The sequence below is a fragment of the Alexandromys fortis genome, unplaced genomic scaffold, assembly GCF_014885135.2.
Source record: "Alexandromys fortis isolate MF-2015 unplaced genomic scaffold, M_Fortis_MF-2015_v1.1 scaffold_89, whole genome shotgun sequence".
Taxonomy (NCBI): Eukaryota; Metazoa; Chordata; class Mammalia; order Rodentia; family Cricetidae; genus Alexandromys; species Alexandromys fortis.
The window spans coordinates 565,119-585,283 of record NW_026067973.1 but is presented as its reverse complement, the minus strand read 5'-3'; the positions used below and the strand labels follow the sequence as shown (position 1 = coordinate 585,283).

Sequence of the window (20,165 nt, the reverse complement as noted above, 5' to 3'; positions counted from 1 at the left end):
TCAATAAGTACAGTCTTACTCAGCTCCTTGAGGACATGGATCGTGTTTTATGTCTTTTAATATTCCTCAAGGGATCCTAGGGTCTCACTGGCTCCTCAAGAACTATTTGATTTGAGTTGTCAGTTTATGACAATAATTAATTTTTGTAGTAAGCTTCCAGAGAGATGTCTTCCAGAGAAATGAAATAATGGTTTTTGTAGTGGTTTTATAGGAGGATAAAAGCTTTTTAAAGTGGAGCTAAAAGGCAAATTTAGACATCAAAAGGACCCAGGAATAACAAGATGTGATCCTCATAAAGGAAATAAGAAATTAGGTTTCATGCACCTTTCCAGCTGTGTGTTGAAGAGGAAGGCTCCAGAACACCCTTCCTTAAGGTTCATTGCTGATGGATGGTTCTGACAGAGCCATGCAAGTTGTTTCCAGTCTGACATCAACGTGCTTCATGTGAATGAGCCTTATATAGACCTCTGACCCTTGGCTTTTGAGTCTTGTGTGAAGGGTTTGCATCACTCAGAATGAAACCGTTTTAGATATGTTGGGTTGCAGAAAGCATTTCCTGTACAGTCAGACCGAGAACTGTGAATTGGGATTATTCATCTAGATTACTAAAACTCTGGGCTGAGTTAATATTAACACCGCAGACAGCTTTCCCACCGCCGGGACCTCGATTGGGGTTGTTGAACTGCTTCAATTTTTTAATTTAGCACTAGAATCATGTACGGATACCTTCTTATAAGTGACAGAAGAGTAAACTCCCGAGTTTATTCTCTAAGTTTCATCATGGCCACTTTTAACCGGTTACTCTCATAGAATGACTACAATTCATAGAAACTGGTTCACTGCAGGAATACTGCAAGTGACACCAAATTGAAGGGGCCATTTGCCTCCCTGATTGTGCAGTTGCTGTGTGCAGAAACTGGAGCACTAGGGAAAGAGCAGACTCAGACTTGTAGTTTTTAGTTGCTAACCATACTGGTCCACGTTCACAGAGAGAAGAGAAGAGAAGAGAAGCACATAATCCCCTTACACTTCCTTCTTGTTTTTGTTTTGAGACAGGGTCTCTTTATGTAGACCAGGCTGGCCTTGAACTCACAGAGATCTACATACCTTTGTTTCCCAAGTACTGGGATCAAAAATGTGTGCTACCACGACATTGGTCTTTGTTTTCTTTCTTCTTGAGAGCCTCTATAGTATCAGCAATTTTAAAAAATACCAGGGACTTTTTTAAAAAAAAATATATATATAGTTAATGCCACCTATTGTAGACTTCTCAGTATGATGTAGTTGTCAGGAACATGAGTTCCCTGACTTTAACATTTGGACATTAAGTCCTAAAACACAGTGGGCCTGGTGGAGTTGCTTTCCTAAATGGAATGTTCGTGTTGTTCTTCATGCTGTTCTCTGTAGAGAGACGGCCTTGTTTACTTTAGAGGGAAGGAAGTTGTGGCTTTCTCAGTGATACCCAAGTTGCTTTTGGTCATTCACTAGCCTGTGGTCCTAAAAGGAAAGATGAAACTTGACTTTGCATCTTGATGAGAACAACAAACGAGGAGAGAACTGAAATTTTATAGTGAAAACATGTAGTTGAGAGCCATGTCTGAAGTCGCAGCACTCAGGGTGGTGAGCCAAAGGAATTGCTACTACGTGAGTGATAGGTCACTCAGGACTGCGTCCCAAGAACTTTATCTCAGAAGGAGAGGAGAGAGAAAATAACTATTTCAACTAAGATGTAGCTCAAAGTGAAGTTAACTGCTTCAAGGTGGTGTATAAAGGACCAAATCGTCTTACAGTGAAAAGAATGAAAAGAACTGTTGCCTCAAATGAAGTTAGTGTTTAACATTCCAGTCTGTAGAACTGGTCGTTTGATACCTCCCTGTTATGAAAGACTTAGCCCTGTGCTTGTGGTCCTTAACTTAATTTTCTACAATATGCCAGTTAGGTGGGCTCATTTCTTTTTCTTTTGGCAAACAGATAAGCCAGTTCGGACTTGGAAAGTGGGAAGGCTAGAACTGTACTTGATTTTCTTCTTGTTTTGTAGAGATAGGGTCTCATGTAACCTTGAACTGAACTTGCTGTGTAACTGAGGATGGTCTGGAACTCTTTGACTCCCTTGCTGCTACCTCCCAAGTGCTGAAAATACATGCCCATGCCACCATGCCTTGATTATTTGTTTTTAATGATTCTGTAAAATAATTTGGATCATTGCCAAGAGTCTGAATAGCATCTTGTCTGAGCTGGTGCTTGCAGTCCACTGTTCTGTTTTTAAAGGCTGATGACCGTTTTGTGACTTCCTCTCTGTTTGAAGCAACCTGGGCAGAATTCACTGGCTCATTCGCTTAGCTCGCTTGAGCATCTTTGCTTCATACTCTTGCTGACATGGAGTGGGTTTGAGGGGCACTGCCTCCTCTTGTTGTAAAATATATAGTATTTGTAGTTCTTAGGTGACAGTTGCTAGCTAGAACTGAGTTAAAAGCTTAAAAAACTGGAATTCATTTTGTATATTGAATATGTGACCTCCTGTTGTTATTGGAGAAGAGTATGTTACAGTCTTTGCACCCTTTAATCCTGGGTGAATTTTCCTCAACATTTTTTTCACTAGCAGTCAGAGATGATATTAAAAGAGCTTAAGTCTCTTCCTCCCTATGGTGCGTTCAGACAACCAACTGTCCCTTCAGTACATCAGCCGTCAGAGAAAATTGGCCCTTGCCCCTGCTGACCAGTCCTCAAGACACTGATGTCAGTTCAATAACTATATACATTATTTTTATTCTTTAAAGCAAGATGCACTCTGAAGACTGGTAACTGAATTATTCCCAGAGACAATTCTGTTAACACTAGCTTTAAGAGCTTCAGCCTTCAAATTTTCAATTCCCAAAGTATCTTGCAAAGTGCTATAATTATTTTAGTACTTATATTCATATTATATTTTAAGCTGCACTTTAAAAAAAGAAATTAGATAATAAGCTCCAAGGGAGGAGGAGCTTGTCAAATGCTAAAACCCCAGTTCTTGTTCACTTACTCTTGGGAACTTGAGTATCCTTGGTATATATTGGACTTGGTATATATTGGATAAACAGTCTACCACTGAACTACTATTATATTTTTTTTATTTTGAAGAATTTTGTTTTTTAAGACAGGGTCTCATGTAGCTCAGACTGGCATGGAACTCTCTATGTAGACCAGTCTGGCCTCGAACTCAGAGCTCTGCCTGCCTCTGCTTCCTGAGTGTTGGCATTGAAGGTGTGCGCCACCACACCAGGAGACTGAATGAACTCTTCCTGGTTCTCTGGCTTCCACCTCCTAACACTATGGTTAGCAGCATGTACTCTATGCCTGCTTTGAGACAGAATCTTGATAAATTGCCCAGGCTTTCCTATCCTCCTACTGCAGCCTCCCAAGTTACTGGGATTGCAACAGTGTTTGACAGTTGGTTGTGTTACACTGGGCATAAAAATAGAGAAATTTATTAAACTATTCTCAAATATTTGATAGTGCTTCCTTTTCAATGTAAGGGAAGTGCCCCTCCCCTCTAATGCTGTCCTCTCCCTGGGCACTGGATTCCAGCTCTTCTTGGCTACTCAGTGTTGGACGTGCCAACAACTCGTCTCTTGCACAGGCAGTTTCTCAGTCCAACACAATAGTATAAAACTGTCTGAATACAGTCCTTTAAAAAAAAAGACCTTGGCCCATGTCCTCCAGTTATTCCTGAATCTTGCCCCTTTTACAACAGACCGTCTTGAAAGTGTCTAAATGCTGTCTCCACTTTCTCACTCCCCAGGCCCTCAGCTTGTGTAGTTGGGCTTTCTCCCCAAGACTCAGATAAGATAACTCTTACCAAGGTGATGGGGGGCAGGCTGGCTGTCTAACCAGATTGAATAGATTGACCAGATGAGTCCTTACCCTGTTAAACCCTTTTTCAGCATTTGAACCAGCTAAACACTTCCGTTTTTCCTTGGACCCGTCACTCTGTACTCACCAGTTACTAATTTTCAGTGTTCATCCTGGCCTTTCTCTTCACTGAGCCCGCCTGGGTGTGGAGGGGGAGTCCGCCTTCTGCTGCCTTCTCACTCCAGGAGGTCTTTCCCAGGCTTCATCTGTATACTGAGAACTGCTGCCTAAAATTTAGTCTTTAATACTGGCTACTTTGTGTACTTTCAGATTTTTAACAACTGCATATTTGACATTTCTGTTTGATAATAGTAATAATAACTTGGCTAATATTTACTGCTTGCTTATTGTGGGCCAGACTGTATTGTGGTCCTTGTCATATATTTTCTCACCTAATCTTCATGACCCTCTCTCTGTGAGGTGCCACAGACAAGGAAATAGGCATAATGCGTATTTCACACCAACTATCTCCCAGTCATCTCCCGCCCCCTAAGCCATTGCCATTCCCAGTCTGTTTTGGGTTGAGTGTACCAAATACTCAGTTGCTCAGGCCTAAAACTCCCTAAGAGGTGTGCATGATTTCTCTTCATTCTTTTTTTAAAAATATTTATTTATTATGTATACAATATTCTGTCTGTGTGTTTGCCTGCAGGCCAGAAGAGGGCACCAGACCTCATTACACAGATGATGTGGTTGCTGAGAATTGAACTCAGAATCTTTGGAAGAGTGGAAGAGCAGGCAGTGTCTTTAACCTCTGAGCCAATTCTCCAGCCCCGACTTCTCTTTATTCTTATCCCAAATCTAAACTCTGTAAATTCTTTATACTTTAACTGGAACGTACCCCAACTCCCAGCTTCCCTCACCAGCTCTGCTCCTTATCGTCTCCTGCCTGGACCACTTTCTCATCTCTTTACTTGTACTCGTCCTCACTAGAGTTTGTTCTTCACACAGCATCTATGAATTCCGGGATCTGATACTTTATTTATTTACATTAAGTCTGGCAGTGTCTGCCTCTGCTGCTAGAATAAACCAAAATTCTTCAGTTAAGGCCTGAGGTGAGATGGCCTCTGGCCCAGCCTGATGGTCTTCTTGACCTCTTCTCAGTCATTCTGATGCAGAGCCTTGCTGGTGCCTTCTAGCTGCAGACTTGCTATGTTTGTTGCTCTCTCTAGACTTTTGCACTTGTTGGGTCATCCATGCCTTTATGTTTGGCTTTTCCGCATTTAGGTCCATTCAGCAAATTTGTCTCTGCAAATGCCAGATGCTCTCTGTCGTAGTATAGGGACGGCAAACAGTACGTCACCAGATGAGATGCTGGCACCCATAAAAGTTTATTTATTGATGGTTCATACCTGTAATCCCAACACTCTGGGAGGCTGAAGCAGGAAGATTATTGTGAGTTTGACCAGCCTAGGCTACTTGTTCCGGGTCAGCCTGGGGTTGCAGAGTGAGACTTAACAAAACAAAGCAGCCAGAGGAGGCAGGAGGATTGCCTGGGCTCTGAGGCCCTGACTCAAAAAACAAACCTCAATATATTTACTGTAACTTTTTTCTTTGTGTATTTGTATGATGTATATGTGTGTTCACTTGTGTGTACGTGTATGTTTGCATGTACATGTATGGAGGCCAGAAGTCAATGAGCCAGTGAGGAGCACACCTCCCTGGTCTCTGCTTCAGTTCCTGCCTGAGCTTCTCTGGATGGAGAGCTGTAACCTGTAAGCCAAATGAACTCTTCATCCTCGAGTTGTTTTTGGTTAGTGTTTTATTGGAGCAAAGAGAAGTGAACTGGAATCTGGATCTTCAGGGTCACACAATGCCTGGCAGTTCTCAGTAACCACTTACAGAGTGGGTGAATGGTGGTCGCAGTTGAGTTATGGCAACTGACTTCTCTCCTTTTTTTCTAGTCTCTCTCCTATTCTGGTTCATTATGTAGTATTATTGCCAGACATTAGTAAGCTAGTGGTAGCGCCCCGCTCTTTACTGTGTCAGGCTTTTGCCTTTGTTTTTAACTCCATCTTATGTGTATGGGTATTTATCTTTCATGTCTGTCCTGCTGGGGCTGCTCTTGTCAGCCTAACCAGTCCTATTAATTTTTGCATCTGGTTTTCTCTTTTCTTTCTATTCTGAATAAACTGTGGCCTAATAACATTTTCATAATTTGTTTTCTCCAGAGCTGTAGCTTGCTCTTTTAGCCCTGGATGTTCTTGAACTTGGTACATAGTCAAGGATGCTTCTTTCAGGCATGTGCCATTGTGCTTTGTCAGAACCAGTATTTAAAAACATAGTGGTTATGAGAATCTGAAGAAACATGTTTCTCATGGTATAGTTATGCATACACATATGATTTGTCTGTGTTTCAGAGGAATTTCTAACCCTGGTCTTGCCTGTAAACCTTTTTGCAACTAAATTCATGCTTTCCCTTTGCCTCTCAAGAGAATCCCCATCCATTCCCATGCCTGTGTCCATTGCCTCCCGCTGCTGTCCCACCTGTACCCCATCTCTTTTCCACTTACTACTCCTTGCTTTTCAGATTTTCAGTTTCTTCTTCCCTATTATTATGTTCCCTAGTAGTGAGCAGACACAATCAACCTCAAAAATTGTGCCCCCAAGATGTCCCTTCCCTTCTCTGTTCCTTATCTCTCTTTCCTCACATAGCTGAGTTTTTCAAAAGTAATCATCATTTCCGTTTTCCCAAGGTACATGTGCGTATGTCTGTTGCTAGGGATCAGATGCAGCCTCCAGCCCCGTTCCTACTTCTTACCTCCTCCTCTTTATAGCACTGCAGAGGCATCAGCTTTGGTAACAGCACAGGTGGCTTCCAGTTTTGATATTCCACTGTACAAGATGGGTCTTGTCCAGTGTGACCTCTCCTTGATAAGTGTCTTTCCCTAAATGTCTGATCTTGCTTTCCGTTTCTCCCATGCAAAACTTGGGGCACACATTCCTCGAAACTTGGTTTACCAACCTTCCTTCTTTCCTTTGTTTTCTCTCCCTAGCAGGTTGATCCAATACAGTTTAAGTACTTCCATATTCATCAAGGCAGGTGTATTTTTTCCAGGTTATTGTTTCCAGGAAACAACACAGAAAGGCATTTCTAACTCACGTATCTGAAAGTCTTTGTTCTGTATTCCCAATCTTAGTTAATACCCCCACAACCAGCCAACCTCAGCTAGGCACCTGCTGTCCTTTCTCCTCCCTAGCAACCCCCGGATCATAACTGCATGTCAGGGCTGGAAAGACTCAGTGATTATACTCAAGAGTTTCGTTGCCAGCACCCATGTCCAATGGCTCACAACCACCTGTAACTCCAGCGCTACAGAGTCTGATGCCCTCTTCTGGCCTCTGTGGGCACCCCTTAGACATATACGTAGAAATTTTAAAGTAAAATAAAAAAAATACTAAAATATGTTTGCAGAATCTGTCCTCTTTGCTCAATCTCCTTTGCCATTGTAGTCACTTTCCCTGGCTCTTTAAAAACCTCAGAATCCATGTGTGGTTTTGTATGCCCATAGTCCTAGCATCGTGGAGGTGGAAGAGTCTGAGTTCCAGGCCAACCTAGAACTTACGGGCTACATGAAGTTAAAAAAAATCAAGATAAATAATTAATATAAGATAGAATGGCCAGATGGAGGGACTTCCTCTTGGTCTCTGTCTTTTTGTATCAGAGGTGGGCAGCTTATTTACTACTTTGTCTCTGTCTATTCTGTGTTCTATTGCTGAAAAGAGACATCATGGCAAGGCAGCTCTTACAAAAGAAAACATTTTATTGGGGCTTGCTTAGAGTTTCAGAGGGTTTGTCAACACTCACGGTGCTGGAGCAGTAGCTGAGAGCTGCATCCTGATCTGCAGTCAAGAGAGACTGAGCCTGGCATGGACTTTTGAAATCTCAAAGCCCACCCCTCAGTGACACACTTTCTCAAACAAGGCCACACACCCCCAAACCTTCTCAAATAGTATCACTTCCTGATGACTAAGTGTTCAAGTACATAAGCCCATGAAAACCATTCTTATTCAGACTACCACAGTCTCTAAGAGTGTAATTATGTCCAGAAAGGATTTCTGTGCAGTTGAATGTAGTCAAAGATGGTATGTTGTACAAATACACATACAGTCCAAATGTCACTCATAGGCTTAGGTAGAACAAAGTAGTTTAAGCAATAGAGTCCTTTCCTATTGATTTGTTTAAAATCTGAGGTGTTGACCAGGAATCCTTCATCAGTGTTTTAATTATAAAGTTACAGACATAGACAGGAAGGAGGAAGCAATCTCACTTTTCCACTCATAGTGATTTGGTTGGTGTGTTGAGACAGGGTCTCTCCCTGCGTAGCGCAAACTCTGAGTCCTTGCTGCAATGCTGGGATTTCAGGTGTGTGCCACCCTGCCTAGAGAATCACTTTAGAATGAGGTCCATGGTGCTAGAAGATAGATTTTAAGCACTCAAGGACCATGAGACTTTCCATGGTCTACCTCCTACCCACCCTCTTCAGTATCTTCTGCCTCGTTTCTGAATGGCTGTGTCTCCTTTTGAAGAGCAGCCAGTGCTCTTAACCACTGCACCATCTCTCCAGCCTCCTTTGGCCCCTTTTTGGCAATTTTTAAATACATCATCCATTATCACCCTGGGTACCTTTCAGCACGGTAGAGCCCCAAAATTCATTCTTCCATTACAGCTGAAATCTTTTTTTTTTTTTTTCGAGACAGGGTTTCTCTATGGCTTTGGAGCCTGTCCTGGAACTAGCTCTGTAGACCAGGCTGGTCTCTAACTCACAGAGATCCGCCTGCCTCTGCCTCCCAAGTGCTGGGATTAAAGGCATGTGCCACCATCGCCCGGCTTACAGCTGAAATCTTGTGTGTGTCTTGGTCAGCCTCTTCCCTTTCCTCCTCTGAGATTCTGATCACTTTTCTGCTCTCCTTTAAATGCTACATGTATGTGAGCCCTCAGAGTACTTAAGTTTCTGTGTCTGGCTGCTCCATGTGATGTCATTGATAATGGCCAGATTTCCTACCTTTTAAAGGCAGAATAGTATCCCATCATGGATATGTGCCCATTTTTCTTAATCATTCATTAATGTGACTAGAGCTGACATGGACCCGAAGTGTACACACTTCTTCAGCTTTCCAACTCAGTTCCTTTGCTACATATTCATAACTAGGATAATAGGATTATATGGCTAGATTTTAGTTTTATGAAGAGTTGTACTATTTTTTTTAAACTAGCTGTTTTAGTTTACACTCTACTGACTGTACAAAGGTTCTCCTTTCATCCTCGCCAACATTTGCTGTCATTTGTCCTCAATACTAGCTCTAACGCCTGTAAATTTACTCATTATGGCCTAATTTAGTTCCTATGCATCCCATGTGATATTATTTTATTTGTTGTTTATGTTGGGAATTAAACCCAGAGCCTGGTGTATGCTAAGTATATGCTATACCACTGAACTGTACAGTCTTCAGCCCCTGGTCCCTTAGGAATTTTTTTTAACATTTATTGTGTATATGTATGTGATAGCATGTGTGTGTGTGTGTGCACGTGCGCGTGCATGCATAGATTGTGTGTGTGTGTGTAGATAGAATGTGTGTAGATAGATAGATAGATAGATAGATAGATAGATAGATAGATAGATAGGGAGGGAGGGAGAGCTTTCAGGGGTCAGTTCCTCATTTTACCATGTGAATCCTGAGGATCAAACTGAGGCCACCAAGCTTAGCAGTAAACACCCTTACCTGCTAAGCCATCATCTCAAATTAAAAGAAAAAAAAAACCCTTCTGCTAAGCAGGCATGGTGGCACACACCTGTAATCCTGGCACTCTGGAGGCTGAAGCAGAAGGATTGTGAGTTTGAGGCCAATGTGGGTTACATAGCAAAGGCCCCATCTAATTAGATACTAGTAATTATGAGTGTGAGTCTTTAAAATACAACATAAAACCTTGATATTTTAGAGCAAGTAGCAGGAGACTCATAGGGAATTGTGCCAACAGAAGTGATAGCTAACTGGAATAAATTCCCACAGGGGAGGTGTTACTCTTTAGAAAGACTAGCTGCCAAGATTATGTACAGCTTGCCTCCTGGGTATTTTAGTGTCTTAGTTCTCTTGTGGCCCCCTCATCAGATTGGACCATGTATAACGATGCCAACTTAGAAGCCTGAAAAATATTTCACAGAAATGAGTGTATTTTTAAAAGATCATATTTATTTGTTTATTTTTAAATTGCAGGTTTTTTTAATTAATTTTTTAAAATTTTATGTGCATTGATATTTTGCCGTGGGTGTCGGGTCCCCTGGAACTACAATTACAGACAGTTTACAAATAAAATATCACTACCGTTGTGAGCTATCATGTGGGTGCTGGTACTTGAAGCCCAGTTCTCTAGAAGAGCTGTCCATTGCTCTTAACCACTGAGCCATTTCTCCAGACCCTAGAGATTTTCTTTTTGCTATGTGTGTGTGTATCCTCAGGGGCTAGAAAGGGGCTTTGGGTCCCTGAAGTTAGAGTGAGTTACAGATGGTTGTGAGCTGCTATGTGTGTGCTAGGAACTGAACGGAGGTCATCTGGAAGAGCAGCAAGTACTCTTAACCTCTGAGCCATCTCTCCAGACCCTCAGAAGTGATTTGTACTTGTTTTATTTTAATTATGTGCAATTGGGGCAGGGGTGTGCTTGTGTGTGCAGGCCCACAGATGCTACTGACATTGATCGCCCCAAGGCTGAAGTAACAGACAGGTGTGAACTGCCTTGATGTGGGTCCTGGGAAATGAACTCAGGTTCTCCGGAAGAGCATTACATTCCAAGCCTTTTTTCCAGCTCCAAAAAATGATTTTGATATTACGTTCATTGATGTTTTTCTCATTGAATCCTTGAAGTTAACTTTGTAATTGTAGGAACTGAATTTTCAGACATTTTAGAGGCAGAAGGAAGGTTGCTGAAGGGCATGTGTGAGTTGCATAGCACTTAGTTAAAGAGGGGTGGTCAGGAAAGAACAGGAACAGTGGGTCATGGTAGACCTTGTCCATCTCAGGCCAGGGCTGATGCAGCTTGTTTAATAGAGATGTATTATGGTGGTGGTGGTGATGCCCCTAGGTTGATTCCATTTTAGATATTATAAGTAGTGCTATAGGTGATCTGCTTGTTCGGTAGGCTCATTGGTTGGTTTGAGACTGAGAGTCTACGTAGAGTAGAGGAGGATGACCTTGAACTTTGACCCTCCTGCACCCACTTCCTAAATGCTAGGATAAGATACAGGAGTATGTAATCACATCTGGTTTTATGTGATGCTGGGGTCATGCTTGCTTGGCAGTAGTTATCCTAGCAGTCGAGCGCCATCCCTATCCCAGTAGAGGTGTTTTCAGTGCAGCTTTGGTGGCGGTCCACTTTAGCTTGAGAGGTTAAGATTCTAAGTAGGTGATTTTTCTTCCTCGGACTGTGAGACATTGGGAAGCATTAAGAAAGACACAGAGGGGTACCCACATGGTGGCTCACAGCTGTCTGTATTTCCAGTTCCAAGGGAGTTCCAACACCCCTGCAAAACATAAAATAAAAATAAATTTAAAAAAAGACACAGAAAGCTAATTATTTTAGTTGGCTATAGGGAGGGGAAAATATTGTCTGTGAATAATGGCATTTTATAAGGCTGTTTCTACACTAGGATTTGTGTCATGCCCGATAGCTGAAGAGGATCCAGTTTCCAGCCCTATTGAGGTGCCGTGTTAGATGAGGGGGTGGAAATGCTTTGGAGAATTTTGAAATCTATTGAACGTTTCTTACCCACCAAATACTAATGTAAGAGGTAGAATGAGCTATACATAAGCCTGTTTTTTATTCTGGACTATGAGTTAAGCCATATTTTGTCCTCAGTAACATCTTAGCTAAGCTTTGATTTTTAGATGGAGAGGGAAAGTGCTGCCCTGCCTGTCTGTGCCTGAGGCACTTCCTAGAAGCTGCACAGCTCTGGCTGGGATGTGTGTGCACAGCATTAAAAGAGCCAGGAAAGGAAATGCTGGTTTGTTTGAAACATTTTCCTAGTCTTTCCTAGAAACACAGATTTTCATATATTTTTCTAAAATACCGTTACTAAGTTTTTCATGTAACATTATTATCTGTAATACTATTTCGGGCTCAGGGTCTCTTGTGAGAAGACTATTCTTTTTTTTTTTTTTCTCTCTCCCCCGAGACAGGGTTTGTCTGTTTGTACTGGCTGTCCTGCAACTTGCTTTGTAGACCAGGCTGGTCTTTATCCTCCTGCTTCTGCCTCCTAAGCACTGGGATTAAAGTTGTGCGCCACCAAACCTTACTGAGATTATTCTTATTTATTTTTTTTAAAATGATGTCTCAGTATGTAGATTTCTTCCTTTCTTCTGTCTGTCTTAATACGGGGCTTCAGTATGTAGCCCTGGCTGGCCTGAAATACTCCCTATGTAGATCAGGCTGGCCTCAAACTCAGAGAAATCCACTTACCTCTCCATCTTGGGTACTGGAATTAAAGACATTTGCCATCATGCCCAGCAAATAAAAATCTTAAATGCTAAGATATTTATGATTGAGTCAGAGAGTTTAGTAGTAAAAGTGTGCGTGGAAGTTCCTAGCTAGCTACCCTAGAGTTATGTTAAGGAGCAGTAAATTCTACATTAATTATTTTTATAATTATAGTTCACTCGGGGGGTGACATCGGATAGCTTAATTTACCATAAATTACCAGAGACACTAAATGTGATTTAACAGTATTTATAGAGTTCAGCTTGGCTAAGGTGGTTTTCTGTCTTGGAGTTAAGAAAAATGTTGAAATCTTAGCAACACAGTCTCCAAGAACATCATTGACCACAATAGCTTGTGCCTATACTTTGTCTGGGAATGCTGTGCTCCTCAGAAAAGGCTGTGATGAAAGGGAAAGCGTGTGTGTTGGGCCAGCCATGATGGCACACACCTTTAGACCCAGAGCTCCCTGAGTTTCAGACCAGTCTGGTCTACATAGTGAGATCCTGTCTCAAAACAAAACATAAAAGAAACATAAAAAGGAAAGTATGTTTATTAAGTAGGCCTAGGACTCCTTGACTATGTGTAACATAATGTCTCCTGCACCCTCTCTCTTCTGCTGGGCTTATGGGTGTGTGTGTGTGTGCGTGTATGTGTGCACATGCAAAGTACCTTGATCTTTTGGTCTTTAAGCAAGTCTGAACCTATTGTAAGCTAGGACTGTTGTCTCTTGACATCGAGGTGGTACCTGAGTAAAGTGAACAGTGGCGCCAGATGGGAAGCCAGTTAGGGGAGGGTTGTTTAGTTTAATGTATTTGTTTAGGAATCTTAGCATAGAGTTGGAAGTTCAGAGTCAGGAGACTAGAGCTCTTTGACCTAACAATGACAGCTTTTGTTTAGCCAGGTTGTTTGACTCTTTGAAGAGTGAGCTCTTACTTTAAAGCATAGTCAAGAAATCATTCTGTATTTCAAATGCAAAGAGAAAGGTTCTTGTGTTGAAAACAGCCCTTATGGGAAAGGGGCCTTCCTATGTAGCACTGGCTAGCCTGGAACCCAATCCACAGAGGGCCTCAGTCCCTGCCTTAGCCTCCCAAGTACAGAGAGTAAAGCATGTGCCACCATGCCTTGTGGTAGAGCCCTTTTTGACTCCACATTCTCCTCCTTTCTTGTTCTAATCTTATTCTGAGACCACAGGAGAATAAATGTTTTCTATCATTTTAGGAAATACTCAGAAAATTCTAAATATTGAATGGCTGCTTGACTTGACAACTCAGCAGCACCTTACTGTTTTACAGGACTTAAAAATTGGGGTTGTGTAGTTAGGTTTTGTGAACATTTGCAATACAGGTGGGTACGTGAGTTGCTGGTCATGAACAAAATGGTTTTTATCTTGTTTCTTTTAAACTTATAAATATGCCACCTAATACTTTACGTGTAGTTGCTTGCACTGTCTGTTCTCACTGTACTTGGAGCCTGAGACTCATGCAGTTAGCGGTGTAGTCTCCTGCAATGTATTTGATGGTATCCAGGTACTGTGAGATACATGGATCAGCAGGTGGTTTGATGGGGAGGATGTAGAGATGAGCAAACTGCCCAGGAGCTTGACAGATCCATTCCGTGCTCTAGTTGTAGAATAGAAAGATTTGTGCTGTAGATGATTTATTTGACTCTTTCAGTTATTTATAGGTTCAGTTGTAAGAGTTACGGTATGAAAGTGATTACAACCAGTAATAACTAGACACGCTTAAAGCATAGAGGCTGTTGTTTTGTGTTATGTGTATGTGGTCTTGGGTACGTCATCAGGCCTCTCAGACTTTGCTCCTTCAACTACAGCACTAATAAAAGTAACATGAATGTGCATGCTGCTTTGTAGTTTTTATCTGAGTGGTCTTACGTAAGTGGTTTCCTTCTGTCTTTACAGTGCTCCAGTCGAGAGAATTGGAGGGAGAAAGTGACTTCCTAAGATCACATAGCCTAAGAATAGAGGAACCGAGTCCCAGAGCCAGCCCTTCTAGTGTCCCAGACCAAGAAATGTGGTCTGGCCTCCTCTAACATGTCTCAGATTTTGTGATTTTTTTTTTTAAAAGTTCTCTGTTTGTTTGAAATAATTTACCTTTGCTTATCTTACTTGTTCGTTTTTTTTTTTTCCTCCTAAACTACTATTTATTCTCTTACTTCTAAATGGGGAAAGTAGCTAAGGGATAGAGTTCTTGTCTAAGGTTCTGGATTCAATCTCCAGTACCAAACTTTAAAATAACTAAATCTTCCCAAAGCATGTATTGAAAGTGGAGCAAAGCTCATTAAAAAATTTGGATTAAGCCGGGCAGTGGTGGTACATGACTATATTCCCAGCACTTGGGAGGCAGAGGCAGAGGCAGGTGAATCTTTGAGTTCAAGGCCAGCTTGGTCTACAGAGTGAGTTCCAGGACAGTCAAAGCTACACAGAGAAAGACTGTCTTGAAAATCGGGGGTGGCGGAAGGATTAAGTAAGCTGTGTTTGCTGGCACATGCTTATAATCCCATGTAGTTAGGGGAGCAGTGGGGATCCAGAGGAAAATCACCTTTGAGACCAGCCTGGGCAGTGATACTGAGACTCTCACGTCCCTTCCCACTAAAATAACATTCTGGGTTGATTGGGGCTTTGTGATTTTTTGATAACTTTTTTAGATATTGAGCCATCAAGTCTGAAGATCACCAAAGAAATTTATTTGGCGTTTTAAAAACTTTAGTTACTTGGTGTGGCTGTTTAACTTGCATGTTTGGCTGTACTCTACGTGCACACACGCACAAGCTGTACTCTACATGCATACATGACGGCTGTACTCTATATGCATACATGACGGCTGTACTCTATATGCATACATGACGGCTGTACTCTACATGCACACATGCACAGCTGTACTCTACATGCATGCATGATGGCTGTACTCTACATGCACACATGCACAGATGTACTCTACATGCATACATACACCGGAGACCCGAAGAGGGCATTGAATCTCCTGGAAGTGGAGTTGTGGGTGGTTGTGAATCAGCGTGTGGATGCTAGGACTTGAACCCAAACCCCAATCCACTGCAAGAACAAAAGTGCTCTTAACTACTGAGCCATCACTCCAGCCCTGTTTGACTCATTTTATTTTTAAGATAAAGGCATGGTTTTTCTTACAAATAATGTTCCTAGTAAAGATTTATTTAATTATTTACCTATTCTTTTTTTTTTTTTTTTTTTTGCCAGTTTCTCTGTGGTTTTGGAGCCTATCCTGGAACTTACTCTGTAGACCAGACTGGCCTTGAACTCACAGAGATCCACTTGTCTCTGCCTCCCAAGTGCTGGAAATAAAGGCATGCACCACCACCAGCAAAAGTTTATTGTAAACTGAGAGAATTTTTAAAAAATGCTTTTAACCTAATGCTAAAAGAAACAATTTTTTAAAAAAAGGACCCTAGTATGTGTTCCTAAGAAGGGATTTCATTTATTTATTTATTTATTTTATGTGTACAGATTTTTGCCTGCACTTGTGTACATTTGTGTACTATGCAACTGCCCGATGCTTTCAGAGGCCAGAAGAGGGCATCATCAGATCCTCTAGATCTGAGTCACATGTGGGTGTTAGCAGTCAAACTCTTAAACAGCTGGGATGGCTCTCTCTTTACTCTTAGTCTTGGAGCGATAGATAGATAGATAGATAGATAGATAGATGGATGGATGGATGGATGGATGGATGGATGGATGGATGGATGGATGATGTCAAAAGCTTTTGAGTTCAAGAGTTGAACTGCTAATTTGTCTAAAAGGCTTCATTCACTTGTTGCTATTTTCCTGGGTGGTAAGTGGTTAAGAACCTTATTAACACCTGGCTTCAGTTTTAAACTGAGCAAAGAGCTCTTCAGTGGAGGTCCTAGTGTCGTCCATGGGCACTGTCCACAGGAGGAAAGTCTGGGGACTGTCACTACTGGGGCATGGTTCTGGATCTTCAGACTCTAGCCAGTCTGCACTTCATTCCATCTGTTTCTGGAATCTGAAATTCTCCCTCTCCGTCTCTCTCATCTTTCTAGAAAGAAGTTCTCTGAATCAGTAAATTTGCACTCGTCAGTTTGTTTCAGTAGACTTTCTTGGGAACTTGTCCAAAGTAGGCTAAGCGAGTCTTAGTAATTTTTAAGGACAGGTTAAAAGTTAGAGGTAAGGAGAGTTTTTTTTTTTTTTCTTTCCCAAGCAGAATAGGAAATAAAATGTTTCCGTCATTGATGAAGGGAGTCTTTGTGTGTGGTCAGTTTATGGCCCCTGTCGCCAGCATTGCTGCCCACCATTAAGTCTCTTGTCCCAGGGCATTCGAAGGTGATGCCATAAAGTGCATGTGGAGGCCCTGATCTCAGATATGTGTACAGAAACCGCAGATTCACAAGTGTGCAGATATCTAAATAACAGCTCCTGAGTTAAGGAACTGGCAGTTATGGCACTCACAATCTCTATATTTAGTAGGCAAACATCATTATATGGCTTATGTTATTCCTTATATGTTTGTAGATTTAAGTACTTGTATTTGTGGCTGTGTATGTTTAGCAGTATCCTGATTTGCTTATTTGTATTAAAGTTATCCTTTAATAGTTTGGGGTTGTGTCTGTAGTTTGAAACTTAAACTATCCCTTATCTGCTGTTCACCAAAGGTGAACTTGCACCATGCATTGTTCAGTCACTGCACAGCTTTTGTGTGTAAGGGAACTATATGACTGGGTCCGTGATTTGAATCTTAGTTATTTTACAGACACTATTTGGATAATGATGATTCATATGTAGAGGCTAATTTTCCAATGCATTTTTTCATCTGGGCATTTCTTCGGGATTTATTCACATTTATGTTTTTGCTTCTGATTTTAAAATGACTTTCCTTTGTTGTAGGATGAGCAGTTCTTAGGTTTTGGCTCAGATGAAGAAGTCAGAGTTCGAAGCCCCACAAGGTCTCCTTCAGGTATGGCCCAATGAAGCATGTGCTATAGTCTACATTCTCTTTGTAGAGTGTGGCTTCTTCTGCCTTTTTGCAAGTAACAGATGATTTGCCCTCATGGGCTGGGAAGTGACTCAGGAACTAGACTGCATGGGATGGGTTCTGCTGTCTGTGCTTGCTAATCTTTCACCGTGTGTTTCTGGGTCATACTTGGGCATGGGAGGTAGGCTTCCACAGACTAGTTTTGGGAAATCATTTATCATTTTCTATTCTATGATAGTATTTATGCTTGTGTATATGGGGGGGCAGGGGTTGGCCCTTTTTTTTTTTTTTGTAGAGATGAAATTTAGTGTACTGTTGTAAAAGGTCCCAAAACAACAAGGCGCTATATAACATCATTTTACCTGACCCTTAAAAGGTTGTACTAAAATAAAGAAACTGGAAATTATGTGGGTGTTTCCATTTATTAGCATTGTTTATCAATGTTTTCAACAAAGTTCTAGATCTCTAAGCAGGTTTCTCAGATGTAAGTGGACTTCAGCTTTACCAGCTTGGATAGTTCATTTCTCTGGAGGAGAGGCTGAGGATCTTTCAGTGGGAAACACGTTCCTCTACTTGTCACCTTCCAGCTTGTATGGTTTTGTTTATGTGGATAAACAGACTCGTTAAATAGTCTGTGGTTAGATGTTTTTACTTTTATGATGGTTGCTGCCATTTGGGTATCACTTAAGAGTCATTATATGTTACATAGTCATTTAATTAGATACCCAAGCTGATCACTTTTGTTTCCCCAAAGATGGTATTTCTATCTTGTGACTGGCACCAGTGGCTTAGACAGTGGCAGTGGTTTCTTTAAGAAGTGATGAAATCTTAAATTTTTATATAGGAAAGAAACGTTAGGGATCTTCTGCTCTGACTCTTCATTAACAGTTGATAAAAATGAGGACACAAAATGACATAAGCAGTTAGATGGAGCTGGTGTGTGGCCTTGAGTGTAAGAAGTTAGCTAAGTTGGGGCCCTTCTCTTCTCCACTTTTTCCACTTGTCTATAAAGCTTCTTTTAAAAAGTAATACGGAAGAGGTTTTCAGAGTTGCTGGAGTCCTCTGGGCAGCCCTGTCAATGGCCCACAGTGCTGAGGGCTCAAGTCCACTCTTAACCTCACAGCTCTTTCACAGTGGTTTCCTCGTGAGGTTTTTCTTTCTTTTTCTTTTTTTTTTTTTTATATTTTGGGTTTTTATTAATTTTGTTTTTACATGTCAACCAAAGTTTCTCCTTCCTCCTCTCCTCCCAGTCCCACTTCCAACTTCCCCTCCTTCCCATCCACTCCTCCTTCTCTGTTTCTCTTCAGATATGGTGGGCCTCCCATGGATATTAACCAGTCATAGTATAACAATTTGCAGTGAGACTAGGCTCCTCCTCGTCTGGTAAGGCTGGATGAAGCAATCCAGTAGGAAAAATGGGTCCCCAAAGCAGGCAACAGTGTCAGAGACAACCCCTGCTCTCACTGTCAGGAGAACCACAGGAAGACAAAGTTACACAACTATAGCATATATGCAGAGGGTCTAGGTCAGTCCCATGCAGCTTTCCTGGTTGTCAGTTCGGTCTCTGTGAGCCCAGGTTAGTTTGTTCTGTGGATTTTCTTGTGGCTCTTACAATCCTCGTGAGGTTTTTCTTGGCTTTCAGTTTTAAAGCATCTGGATATGTTTTACTTAAGTGAATTGTTATCTGCTTACAGTCCATTACTTTTGTTATCATTAGTATATTGATAATTGATTTGTAAACTCTTATTCTGTTAAGGGGAGTCTCCTAAGTTACGTGGTGAGGAATGCATTTGTGTTTGTGTTTATGTTACAAAGTTCAACCATAAGACTTTGTTGATTTCTGTTGTGTTGGAAAGCAGCTCCATAGCACAGATATTCATAGAGACTGCAGTCTCCTTTGGTGCCTGGTGAGGGAGGTTTTGGTCTCAGAAGAGTATTGTACTATATAGCCCTGAGAAGCTAAGAGAGAATAAGAGAATACTATAGGCTTTTTTGAGGCAGGGTCTTAGCTTTGTCTTTGTAACCCAGGTTGAGATGAAGCTCACTGTGTAGCCCCAGCTAACCTTGAACATGCAGTGATCATCTTTTCTTAGTTTCCCAAGTGCTGGCATTACAAGTGTGAGCCATCATGCCTGGCTGCCATAGTCAGTTCTTACTGCATTTTAAATACAAATTTTGTTAGGTGTTAGAGACAGTTTTGCTCCTTGATTGTCTTGATAGTAGCAAGTTGAACATCTTTATAGCTTGGGAAATTCCTCTTTGCAGCAAGATCTCAATGTGTGGCCCTGCCTGGAACCCCACAGGCAGATGAGGTTGACCTTTAATTTATGGGTAGTTTCCTGCCTGCCTCCCTAGTGTAGGGGTTACAGGTGTAAGCCATCCCATCTACCCATTTCCTCTTATTTAGAATAGCAAAGATCAGTCTTAATAAATTGTTGATTTAACCTTGAATCAGTTAAGGTTAAATCTTTGTATAACTTGTGTCTAACTAGCTAAAGAAACCCTAGAAAAGAGCAAGCTCATAACACAGGCCACCGATGAGCTCTTAGGAGCATTTCCTCCAGAGAAAAACTTCTTAGTCTGTTTTGCTAGAACAGATTAAAAAAATACAGGATGCCAAGCTCCTCAGGAAGGTGGCTTTGCCCATGAAAGTTGATAATGTTACTTAAATTTATTCAAGGCCATAATTATACATTGAAAAGTTGGAATTTTTATTGTTGTCATCATCTTGGTTGGGTTGAAGTTGGTTTTTGTTTTGATATATTTTTTTAAGACAGGGTCTCTGTGTAGTCCAAGACTGATCTGGAATCACATATACCCTAGGC

The 20,165-nt window shown here is 41.4% G+C and overlaps 1 protein-coding gene across 6 annotated transcripts in view; it reads left to right on the top strand.

The window, feature by feature from the left end:
* Positions 1–20,165, top strand: part of Kmt2a (lysine methyltransferase 2A) — an 81,752-nt gene that overhangs the window by 12,200 nt on the left and 49,387 nt on the right. For all 6 annotated transcript variants that reach the window (XM_050156319.1, XM_050156317.1, XM_050156318.1 and 3 more), the window contains exon 2: positions 17,253–17,322. In XM_050156319.1, the coding sequence (XP_050012276.1) occupies positions 17,253–17,322 (70 nt within the window). The remainder of the gene's footprint in view (positions 1–17,252; positions 17,323–20,165) is intronic.